Here is a 12,955-nt window from a genome sequence, read left to right as displayed (position 1 = left end):
TGATGCTTTTGCATTATTTTATTGTTGGATCAGTAATGTTCCAAACCCAGTTTATGTAAATGCCTTAAAGTTACAACTAAGTGTGAACCCACAAGAAAACATAGTATTTATGAATTCAGTTTTGAAAGATAGTAGATATTAATATCAATAAAAAACTGGTTGTATCTCAATTTGTGACTGCATTAATGCACATTTCAGTAACCAGGGTACTCGGAGAAATCAGCTTTCTTGGGTAATCGGGGAACAGTGGCAGAAGAGTAATGTGATTTCCCCTCCACCTCCACAGCACAGGGAGAGAGAAAGGGGGCAAAAAAAGGGAAGACACATGCGGCCGATCCATCATCTACCTGTGGAAACCAGCTTTCCCGTTTACACCACACTCTCCCAAGAAAGCCGACTGTAACCTGGTTACCTAAGCCCATGTAAACAGACTCGGTGGCTGCGCAGAAACAGAGTCAATTTAGAGTTTGACCCTTTGAGGCTGTTTTCACTCATTTCCCTCAATTGTGGTCCAATAGGCAACTTTTACAAATATATAAACTCACAGGTCACATACTTTAGAATTAGACTCTTGTGGGAAGTAGTTGACTTAAAATGTGTGGAGGGAAACTTTTTACAAACTTCATTTTTGCTTTTTACAGTACAGTAGCATAGCTTCACATTCTGTGTCCTGTTTAACCACCTGTAACTATACAATGTTTAGCTTATGCTGTTTTCTCACATATAATACTCTGATCCATGTAACAGGGTCTATCAAACCAACACTTCAGGTCATAAGCTCCTGCTCTCTCTCCCATGGACGCACAGTCCTCTCCATCAAAACCTGCTCTTCCCTGCTGTTGATCTTAACCAGATCTCCTCCTTGCTGTTGACAGAAACGTCTGCTCCTTTTCCACGACATACCATTGGTGGAAAAAAGGTAACACTTACCTCCATGTTGCTCCCAGCCTCTTTTACACTTTGGACCTGCACAAAATAACCACCTGTCTCACAGCTTGAGCTAATGCAACATAAATACATTAATGTCTGACAATATACAATAATGTCAGTATCTGTCTTTTATTACTCTTTGCTTATTCATAAACATTGGACACTAAACTGAGACAAAATTCATTTCTTACTTATAATTACTTCAGTAGGTTGTGGACATTTAGGCTCGTCCATAATGATTGGTTTTGTTTCCCAGAGACTCTCTGTTATGAAAGAGGATACAAAGAATTCACTTGGATCATTCATTTATCAGGATAATCTAAAGAGAAAAATGTTAAGCTTTTGCATGAAAATAAAAAACTTTTGTACAAAAGAGATAAGCTGAACCCTAAATAGGGGGGATTGAAATATAGATGTACATTTGTTAATTATAGTATATTTGCTCTATGAAGAATAAACTAAATATACTGACCAAATTTCTAAAAATCCAATTTTAGGACTAAATGTGTGTGTGTAAAATGTAGCTGGTAATAACATACAGAGCTTGTCTGAGTTTCTTTTTATTCTTTCTGAAACTGCACAGATAATAAAGATCATCCACTGATTGTCTGTAACCACTTATCCCATTTAAGATTGCTGGGGGGCTGACGCCTATCACAGCTGTCATAGGGCGAGAGGCTTGATCCACCATGGACTGGTCTCCAGTTTATCTCAGGGCCAACACTGAGGCTATGGTCAGCTGGGGACACAAACCCACAACCTTCTTGCTGTGAGGCAGCAGCACAACCACTCCACCCCACACTGCTCATAAGAAAGATCTTGTAACACCTTAAATTATCTCCTTATCATGAAAAAAAGAGCTTTGTTCTGCCGAGATAATTAGATAATTATCTTGTTATCATAAGATAACGGCATGAAAAGATCCAATGGCTGATCTCTATTTTGAAAGTGAATAAAAACGTTTCACTATGATGAGTCATTTATCAGGATGATCTGTGGAGCTGAGCAGAAACCTAATAACAAGTGACTGGAAAATAAAGCTGTCATCTATTGGAAGCAAACTAAAGATAAAAGAACAGATCATATTTAATCCACAGTGTGTCGCATGTTAAAGTGATGCTTCTGAACAGATTTAAACCCTGACGGTCTCACCAATGAAATTTTTCCTCATGGGTTCATTCTCGTCTTTGAGTTCGGAGACTTTTCTTCATTTGTAAATTATAGAAAGCTGATTATAAACAGAAAAAAAGTCAGTAAAATTGTTATTGTTATGTTATTATAAAATATGTTATGTTTTTGGAATAAAATCCTGTTTATTTAAAAATGTTTACTACTTCCCTTCACAGAAGTCATTTCTACTCCACCAAATAATAAAATGAATCAGCTGTTTGGTTATTTTCAAAGTAAAACAACATGAATAAAAACAAACTCACAGAGACGGTAAATAACAATGGCAGCAGCTGCCAGGAGACAACTGAGAACCAGCAGGGCCACTCTCTCTGATGTGACCTTTGACCCTCTGCTTGCAGCAGCTTCACCTGTTGAACATTTAGAGGAGACACATGTGAGAACACAGAAGAGTTCAGAGGGTGGACAGAGCTATTCTTGTCCTTTCAACCAGATGACTCCACTGCCAGTCCGACACAAATGTGGGGTCATCATTGAAGACTAACTAAGCTTTATGGATCACATCTCATTCATCTCTCCGGCAGCAGATTTTCCTTCGACAACATCAGAAAGATGTGACCCTACCTAACCCATCTCATTGTGCAGGCGCTGGTCATATCTGGTCTGGACTCCTGCAGAGCTTGGCTGACGTTATCTATTAGACAGGACATGTCACAGCACGGTTCAGATCGCTGACCTGGCTTCCTGTAGACGCCTACATATTGTTGAAACTCAACAGGACCTTCCCACCTGAACTCCATCAAATTGCTGGCCACCCCACTGCCCCCCCAGTTTTTTTCTCAAAATTAAGGTATATGTGTTGGATACATATTGACTTTTTAATGAAATAAAACAGGCATCCAATGCACAGCCACAGATGAACTAGAGAGACCTAAGATTGTCACTGGGTCCCTCTGGAAACCCCTATGAAGATTTTCTGTGCCACTGCCCTCATCCAGGTCTACAATCCCTCCTGTCCACTGCTTTCTGCCCAAAAAATGTCCTTAAGTCCTTAAATGTCCTTAACACTATTACAAAAACCTTTTCCTATCTGTCCTGTCTTGCGGTTGCATCTCATGAAACGGAAGCATTTCTTCACATAGCACTCTAGAATTTTTTAGTTTAGAAAAACTGTAGTTCACTGAACATCAACAATCGTGTGGATTTAAAAGATTTTACATTCACATTTACTCCTTTGACAGAGCATTTTATCCAAAGTGAAGAAAATATTAAACTGAACTAAAATTAACCTGATGGTTGGTTGTCAAAGACTTTACATCCCTGCTTGTTACCTTCTCTGTGGCTCATTGTGCTCAGGATCCTGACTTCAGTCTCAGAAAATTTCCCTGCAAAAAAAGCCAAAGTTAATTTATTGTCACACATTTCAACCATATATTTATAATGTCATTATAGTTAGTTACACATAGCTATTGGTATAAGTGAGCATTATATTTAGGACTCACCTTCTTTAGAATTTCTAAATTAAACCTTTGTGTTCACCATCAACATGTGTAATAATTAACACTGACGGAACTCAGTGACTTTTCTCCACAAGAAACAAACTTCCCGTTAGACTCAAAGAAACACGAAAGAGCCTCTACCTCTTTAAATTTAGATTTTATCTATGTTCGAAAAATGTTGTGCAGAAATTGGTCATGAAATGTGATCTGATCTTTATCAAAGTCACAACTTTCATATCTTTATAGACTACACCCATTAGTGAAGGGGTTTAATAACTGCTTCAACCACATTTGGCAGCAATAATTTCAAAATAACCTTGTGTAGTTGTGGATTAGGCCTAGAAAACATTAACAAAAGTGCTGGAGGAACAAAAAATAGGTGTGTACAGTTATTATAGCATTGCTAAAACAACAAATCTAATAGTGGCCTAAGACTTTTGCACAATATTGTCTCTGACAGCTATGAAAACTAAGAAGACACCTGCAACAAAATACAGTATTCAGGAGGTAAAATAAGTTCAGAAGGAGGCAGCATGAGTCATCCTGACTGGTAAACCCAGTCAGGATGTGTGTGAGCATGGAACAGACAGGTTGAACAAACTTTGGATTCTTTGTTTTAATGAAAAACATGTTTGCAGTCACCTGTTCTAGTCAGTTGTTGTTTTCCTATCTTTTAGCACTAACTGCTGTTTCCCTGGAGTTTAGCTTTGTGCTTCAATGAGGGTTTTGACAGTTTTTGTTCAAATGCTTTAACTCTAAAAATATTGTGAACCATGTAGCCTCTCTAACACCTTTTCTTTCTTGCGTGTATCTGTATGCAGGGCCTTGAACAGAGGGGGCTTAGGTGGTTACTGGATTCAGGGTTCAGCACATACTGTAGCCCACTCTCCCTCTCTTTATGCTTGGCTGAGTGATTTAGCTGTTTTGCAGTGTATGTGTGTGCAACAGACACTATTCCCACTGATCTGTGTGGTTATATTTAGTCTAAATGAGATGTCTCTCCTGTGGCCACCTTACCTGTTCTCTCACACAATTTTACCAGTTGCTGTTTACTTTAGACGGTTCTAAAAAACTCATTGAACATAAATATCATTTCAATTTTATATTTGTAGACATAAAAGCACTTGTTAAAATGCAGCTCTGTAAACTGTGGTGCACTGTGTTAAGACACTCGATCATTTTTCTTCCCCACACTGAGCTCATCACGACATTCAAACCCGGAGGTTAATGTTAATGACGCAGCAAAAATACTGAGTAATGTTTCCTTTTACTGTAGCTCCCAGGAACTGACTTCATTAACCTCTAACTAAGGTCTTGAAGAAGAGGAAGTGAATTTATATTCATCTCAAATTTGTAAAAGACTGTTTTCACTAACAAGCTTTTGAAAGTTTGAGTTGAAACTTTTTAAACATCAAACTTGTCTTTTGTAATTAAAAGATCAAAAGTTCAGCCAACAGCAGCAGAAAACACTTTTCCTGTTTCTTCTGCTTCTTGGCTGTGATAATATTAATAGTTTATATGACCACGTCACTAGAGGCCTCATCACCATGCTATTTGTGTACTTACAGTGATAGTTACAGCACTGATCATATATGAACTGAACAAATGAACAAAATGACTTTTTCATTTTTCCTGCATCAAAACCAACAGTGTCAGAACCATCGTCCTCTACGGAGACTGAGACTAAAAATCAGGTTAATTGACTCACTGATCCTCAGTCAGCTGCTTTTCTCTGTCACTTCATTAATGTGGATTCTGACTTAAATTCACTCGATGCTTGTTTCTCTCCCAGTTCTTCTTCACACTGACTTACCGTCACATTCCTGCTTGTTGCCTTCTCTGTAGCTCATTGTGCTCAGTCTTCAGTGCCGATCATTGTTTCATTGTTTAAAGAATTTTCATCATTGTTTCATTCTCATTTTTCATTGTTTTCTTGGTTTGGAAATGATTAAAACCTGATTAACAACAAAGAAACCACATAGATCACAGTTCCTTGTATCAGATCCCCCAAGTATATTTACTGCAAAGTAAAGTACACAAGTGGACTGATGCTTCCAAAATTTGCTGAGTATCAGAATCTGCTTGGACCTTTTTCTCACAGGGTCACCAGGGCAAAGATCAATTACTACCAGGAGAAGCTCAGCAATACCTCGGACACCAGAAAGCTGTCCTCCACTTTCAAATCACTCATCTACCCACGTTCACCTCCGCCATTTGCAATTCTGACTGAGGATGACGTATCCACCCTCCTCCTCTCTAATCATCCGACCACCTGCACTCTGGATCCAATCCCTTCCACTCTTCTTCAAGCAGTTGCACCCACACTAATGCCAGGTATTACACAAGTCATCAACACATCTCTTAAAACAGGGACTTTTCCAACCTCTTTCAAGCAGGCGTTGATTACCCCACTGCTCAAGAAGCCTTCTCTTGATCCCTTTGTAGTGGAGAACTACAGACCTGTCTCCCTCCTTCCTTTTCTGTCCAAGACAATGGAACGAGCAGTCTTCAACCAACTCTCAGACTTCCTTTCCAAGAACAACCTCCTCGATGTCAACCAGTCTGGCTTCAAGAGGGGTCACTCCACAGAAACGGCACTCCTGACTGAGCTGCAAAAGCCACAGGTCAATCATCTGTCTTAATTCTACTTGATCTATCATCAGCCTTTGACACTGTGAACCATCAGATCCTCTTGTCTAGACTCTCTGACTTGGGCATCTCTGGATCAGCTCTGGACTGGCTTCGTTCTTACCCATCGGAAGAACCTTCAAGGTATCCTGGCGGGGGCATCTTTCTCACTCTCATAGCCTCTCTACCGGTGTGCCGCAGGGCTCAGTTCTTGGTCCTCTCCTCTTTTCTATCTATATTTCATCCCTAGGGGCCATCATTCACTCACATGGTCTTTCCTATCACTGCTACGCTAATGACACGCAGCTCTTCCTGTCCTTTCCACTGGATGACTCCATTGTCTCATCGCGCATTTCTGCCTGTCTCTCAGACATCTCAGCCTGGATGAGTGAGAGACACCTTCAGCTCAACCTCTTCAAGACCGAAGTCCTTGTCTTCCCAGCCAGACCTTCGACACAACACAACATCAGCATCAACATGGGATCTACAGTGATTGTCCCCACTAAATCAGCCAAAAATCTGGGGGTCATTATCGACGACCAACTGAGCTTCAAGGACCACATCTCCTAGGTGTCTAGGCCTTGCAGATTTGCTCTCTACAACATCAGGAAGATTAGACCCTACATCACGGAATATACAACCCAACTCATTGTACAGGCGCTGTTCACATCTCGTCTTGATTACTGCAACGCTTTGTTGATGGGGTTACCGGTATCCACAATCAAACCCTTGCAGATGATCCAAAATGCAGCAGCTCGCCTCATTTTTAATCAGCCAAAAAAGACCCATGTCACACCACTTTTTAGATCTCTACACTGGCTTCCTGTTGCTGCTCGCATCAGGTTCAAAGCTCTGTCTCTTGCTCACAGGGTGGTTAACTCGACAGTTCCCGCTTATCTCAACTCACTCATTCAAGTCTACAATCCTTCCCGTCCACTGCGATCTGCCAACGAACAGCGTCTGGTGGTCCCAGCACCGCACAGAAGACACCAAGCAAAACTGTTTAGCGCAATGATCCCACGATGGTGGAACGAGCTACCAAACTCTGCACACTCAGCTGAATCTCTCCCAATATTCAAAAAACTGCTGAAAACAAAACTTTTCCGCGTCTTCCCATATACTTAAATCTCTTAAAAAAAAAAAAAAAAATCCTTTCTGCTCTTTCTCGCACTTGCATCTCGTGAACTGTGAACACTTTTCTGATAGGACTTTGCTTTGATGTTTTCTCCTTGACTAAGATTTTGCTGCCTTGTACCTCACTTGTAAGTCGCTTTGGATAAAAGCGTCTGCTAAATGACTAAATGTAAATGTAAAATGTCAGGAAGTGACAGTGTATGAACTGTTCTGGAATTAAGGTTTCATTCCAGAACAGTTAATACACATACACATCACAAATATGAAGAAAAATTACTTTTTTTTTTTACTGGTTTTTGGTTTTTAACTGTCTCTTAAAGTCAATTTACGTGTATTGACACAACTGACAGGCAACGCAGAGACCAATGACAGCAGCTGTGAGGAGAACACTGAGGACCAGCAGGGGCACTCTGTCTGATGTGACCTTTGACCTTTTGTTTGACTCTATCTATCTATCTATCTATTGAACGAGTTTCAATTCACAGTTTATAGTCTGTAACAACAAGGTTACTGCTGACATTTATTAGAGAGGATTTTTGTTTAGGTTGAAACAAAACTCGGGCAGCACAGTTGTAGCTGCCACCTCACAGCTGGAAGGTTGCTGATTTGCTCCCCGGCTGAACGTGGCCTTTCTGTGTTGAGTTTGTATTGTTTGTTAGTCTTTGTTTCCTCCCAAAGACGTGTGTTTTAGGTTAACTGGTGACTCTAAAAGTGGGAATGGTTGTCTGTCTCTGTATGTCTCACTGTGAGATAGACTGGAGAACTGTCCATGCTGCACCCATCCTCTCGCCCTATGACAGCTTGGGACAGGCTCCAGCCCCCCATGACAGTTAAAGATATTTTTTTGTAACAGTTACAGATAATGGACGGACAAAACTCTATTGTCATACAGCCTTTGTAAAGCAGATGTAGATGTGCTGCCGCCTTGTGTTCTTCAGCTGTTTTTACTGGCCCTAACTGTTTTTCCTTTTTGATCATGAGGGGAAGTTCACAAGCAAAGGTGCAAGTACTTGGTAAAAAGAACTACTAAGTTGAAGTACTAGGTGCATGCTGTAAATGTACTTGTGTTATTTTGATTTCTAACCAGACCTGCAGCCCCATCTGTTCACCGTGAGCTTTAGGAGACAGGATTTGCGTACTCACAATAGTATAAATACTCACACTACTACACACAACATTATACACAGTGGTTACATTTTAATCAATTTATGTCTAAATTGTTTTATTGTATTTATGAACTGTAGCACCAGTTGTATTCAAGGGTCAATATCACTGTAAGGTGCCTTTTGGTGTCCTGAACATAAGTAACTCATTTGCCATGATAACTTAACATACAAATGACTATGAAGGGTGTGTTGTATTAGAGTAAGTTTTTTATTCATAACAGAAGCATTACTTGGCTCTTTAGATACATTTTCAAGATATTTTTTTGTTTTGTATAAGAGGATGTATGTTATTTTGCTATGTCCCAGGCATTGCTCATTAAATCTGAATGAGAATAAAATAGTCCAGTCATAAAAAAAAAAGTTCCTATTAATAATTTGTTAAATAAGATATTACTCACATTGAGTGTATTGATCATTTTATAATAAAAACAATATTTCTACTTAATAAAAAAGAAAAGTTTGTCCATGTCCCTTGAATGGTTGTCCACCCTGTCCTATTGCAGAATCTCCCCCTTTAAGAAAAGGCCATTAGTGACATCAGGACAACAGATTTTTTTTATTTCTTCAGTGGCGGGAATTTCAACTGCTGAGGTGAATAAGCTGCTGACTTTCCAACTGACAAATTTTATTCATATGAGTTTTGCCAAAGCTTAACATGTCCACCCTGTCGGTATAAAATATACTAGCAGTGAGTAAAATACAATATTTTCAAAATATGTAAGTTTAAATATACCAAATTCTCTTGTACAACCAGACTAACTATTTAACTAGTCACAGTTTGTTGTAAGCTAATATGCTAATTGAAGCTCAAAATGTCCACCCTGTCATCCCCTTAGACTCTATAGGATGGACATACATATGACAGGGTGGACATAGCATTCATTTGAAGTTAATATTGTAATTTATAGAAATGTTATATTACATTTTATAGAAAACATCTGCTGTAGATAATATTTTGTAATTTAAAAAAAACATAAAATCATTGCTCTTCTCAGGACATGGCTCTGAGTGCGGCAGAAAGTGCACGGCAATACAGAAAACGCCGGATGCAAACAGGGCCAACTGTCACACAGCACGTTTCGCTGGCTTAGGCCATTTTGGGTTGTTACACCCACAGACGCTGACCACAACACGTGTTTGTGCAAAACACATGAGAACACACAACTCACGGCAAATGTCCTCCACAGTCGTGGTATATTGTTTACCAAAAGTATAGAAGATATGGCAGATTCAGTCGTGTGTGATTCAAAGGGAAAGGCATGTGCTTACAGTGAGTGTAGGGAGCCTGCTCAATGCATATCAAACCCTTAAACAACCTGGGGAAGCAGAGGTTTGTGTGAACCAATGGACCACAAGAAGGATCCATAAAGAAGACAAATCCTCCATGATTACAGTCAAAAGAGATCTCGTAACAACCGAGTCTGACCTGGTTAGACAATTTCAAGATTTAAGCAACACATCTTCAACATCAGATGGCAATACACAGCCTACAGAAAAATCAGGGAGACCCTAAAACCACATGAGTGCATGCTGCATATTGATTTTAGTGAAATACAGCCAGGAAATTCAAGCAGTCCACTTTGGAGGATCCAACCAACAGGCAACTCTCCATACAGGGTCACTTTACACTGCTGAAGACCAGTCACCTCTGGCCTTCTGCTCCATTTCCCCAAGTCGACGACATGACCCTACAGCAGGCCGTTCTAAGTGTTTGGTTATATCAATGTGATTGAGAATTTAATTTGTGTATTTATTTTTTTTAAGTTGATTAAATGTTTCATTGCCATATTTTGTCATTGCGTTTTGTGTTCTGCTTTGTGTCCACCCCGTTGTGTGCTTGTCCACCCTGTCATCTTGGTATTTTCAAATAATATTTAAAATAATAATTCAAACATACCTATATAATCCAGTGTGTTCAATAGCTAGGTGGGGGGGCAATAACATGCAAACAAAAAATTGTGTCCAAATATAATTTTTTTCTCCAAATAAGAAAAAAATACATGTGCAAATTATATGAGTTTCTTTAAAAACACATGTTTTACGTAAAATCTTTTATGTATTTATAATTTAAAAGCAAACAAATAACCAGGTTTAGGAGAAGAACATTATACCTTTCAGAAAGTATCATTTACATCTTAATACTGCAATGACAATGTATTTAACAGTAATATATACAGTCTGTCCATGACAGGGTGGACATATCCTATGGTTTATGCTGTGAAAAATGGCCCATAATTGTCTAAAATAATGCTCAGATAATATATTTTTTTATATATTTGAGTGTCTACTATTTATGACATGACAGAAAGTGAATGGTAAATTAAAATCAAAATATGTGAGTATTGTGAGGGTTGAAAGACACTTTCTGATGATATTGACTCTCAAATGTTTTCAGGAAACATTTTCATAGTGAAATTGCTGATAACTAGATAGTATATAAACAAACATAGTTTATTAATAACTATTAAAACAGTGGGCATTAACTCCAGTCCTCTAGAGCCCCTGTCCTGCTGGTTTTCAAACCATCCCTGTCCCACCAGCTTCTCACTGACGTCTCAGAAAACATATTTGGGCTGTAAATATGTGAGAAAGTGAGAAATGTTCGGAGAAATGTTCCCCTGTACATTCAGACTCTGCACAAACATCAGACACAAAATGATTCAAAGCAAAGTATTTTTATTTGTGACTGTGGATGTTTAAATGTTTGCAACATCTCACATTGTTTGTGACATTAGTTTTCTACAAACAGCATTGCTCCATGTTCTGCATCCTGTACTGAGATTGTTAATGGAGCTGATGACTAAAGCTTCACTGTATTACAAACTACAATTACAAACATAACGTCCAGTTTGTGCTGCTTTGTCACATATACTTTTGTGAGGGTTGTTGCAGAAGTGATCAAACCAACACTTCAGGTCATCAGCTCTTTCTTTATACCCCATCCTCAAACAGTCCTCTCCATCAGTATTTTCCCCATTGTTTCCTTTCCAGTTGTCTGGCTCGTTCCTGCTCCAAAAACTCAAACTAAAAGATGTGAAACACAAAGATCAGGGTCAGTAAAACTGGTAAAACAGATTAAAAATAAACAAACAGGTTTTTACAACAGTTAAACCTTGTGTTCAGTTCTGATCCGTCCGCCCACAACCATCTGCCTTCTTCCTCTGAGTCTGTCAGTCCGATCCAGAACTTGTCCTCAGCTTCATTCATTTTGTTTCTCAAATGTTTCTCCAGGAATGACTGAACAATCAGAGGTGGTGAAAATGACTCTGTGACTTTTCTGTGCTGAGATAATAAAACTTATGTGATCAAATATGTGAGAACATGAAGCTGCTGCAGTGTTTTATACCTGCTCCTCTCTGCTGTCGATCTTAACCAGATCTCCTCCATGATGGACACATTCTTCTCTGATCTGGTTCCAGGATGAACCTTTGTTGGAGAAATAATAACACTTTCCTCCATGTAGCTCCCAGCCTTCTTCACACTTCTGACATGGTTCATCTGTAAAAGTTTACAGCAAAGACATCAGTCAGGTGACACAAGTTTGAGTTTTAACTGAGACAATCAGAGAAAGTGAAGTTTTCTCTTTTACAGATGCAGTTTTACTATCTCACAACTCCAGTTACTGCAGTATACAGTCTGAACTAGTGCAACATAAATACATCACTGACTGACTCACTGTGTCTGTTATTTATCACTTTTATTAATCATCTGGGAAAAAGACAAATCCATAACTTACTAGTATTAACTTCAGTAGGTTCTGGGCACATAGGCTGCAGCCTGGTGCATTGATTTATTTCAGAGAGACGTTATGTTATGAAAGAAGATAAATTACTGATTAAAATTAAATCTTTTTATCAGAATCATCACTTTTTTTATGAACAGAAAAAAAACAATTGTTTGCACTTTTTTTCAAATGAGCAGACCAGAAAACCAACAAAGTTAAAAAAAATGCATTAATGTTGGTCATTTGTTGGAAATAAAGATGACAGATTGTTGTACAGATTCGAACCCTGACAAACTGACCTGTGAAATTTTTCTTCATGGCTTCATTTTCATTTTTCAGTGTTTGATAAGTTTTCTTGTTGTGGAAATGATCAAAAGCTGAAAATCAGTAAATGTTAGTTCTTTGTAATATACAGTGATGACAATTTGTTATTTACTGTAGAAAAAACACCTTCAAATATTACATCACAATGTTGTTGTTGTCCTTTCTGCTTATCCTGTGAGTCCAGTGTCACCACAGCGGATCATTGTCCACATGTTGATTTGGCACAATTTTTACACTGGATGTTCTTCCTGACACAACCCTTCCCAATTTCTACCTGGCTTGGACCAGCACTGCACAGCTGGGGAGGGGAATGGGCTGTTAGGGGTTCAGTGTCTTACCCAGAGACACTTTGACTATATGTCAAAGTGTCTCTGGGTAAGGGACGGGGATCAAACCCCTGACCCTGTAGTCTGTGGACCACT

The 12,955-nt window shown here is 39.0% G+C and overlaps 1 protein-coding gene across 1 annotated transcript; it reads right to left on the bottom strand.

Moving 5' to 3' along the window:
* Positions 1-11,172: 11,172 nt before the first annotated feature.
* LOC137102660 (hepatic lectin-like) lies at positions 11,173-12,527 on the bottom strand. The gene is made up of 4 exons (XM_067482394.1): positions 12,509-12,527; positions 11,832-11,983; positions 11,598-11,722; positions 11,173-11,509 (listed from the first exon to the last, which is right to left on the bottom strand). The coding sequence occupies exons 1-4, from the start codon at positions 12,525-12,527 to the stop codon at positions 11,302-11,304; spliced, it is 504 nt and encodes a 167-aa protein (XP_067338495.1). The 3' UTR covers positions 11,173-11,301.
* Positions 12,528-12,955: the final 428 nt, after the last annotated feature.

The sequence above is a fragment of the Channa argus genome, chromosome 1 (genome assembly GCF_033026475.1).
Source record: "Channa argus isolate prfri chromosome 1, Channa argus male v1.0, whole genome shotgun sequence".
NCBI classification, from domain to species: Eukaryota; Metazoa; Chordata; class Actinopteri; order Anabantiformes; family Channidae; genus Channa; species Channa argus.
This window is presented reverse-complemented; position numbering and strand designations above follow the sequence as displayed.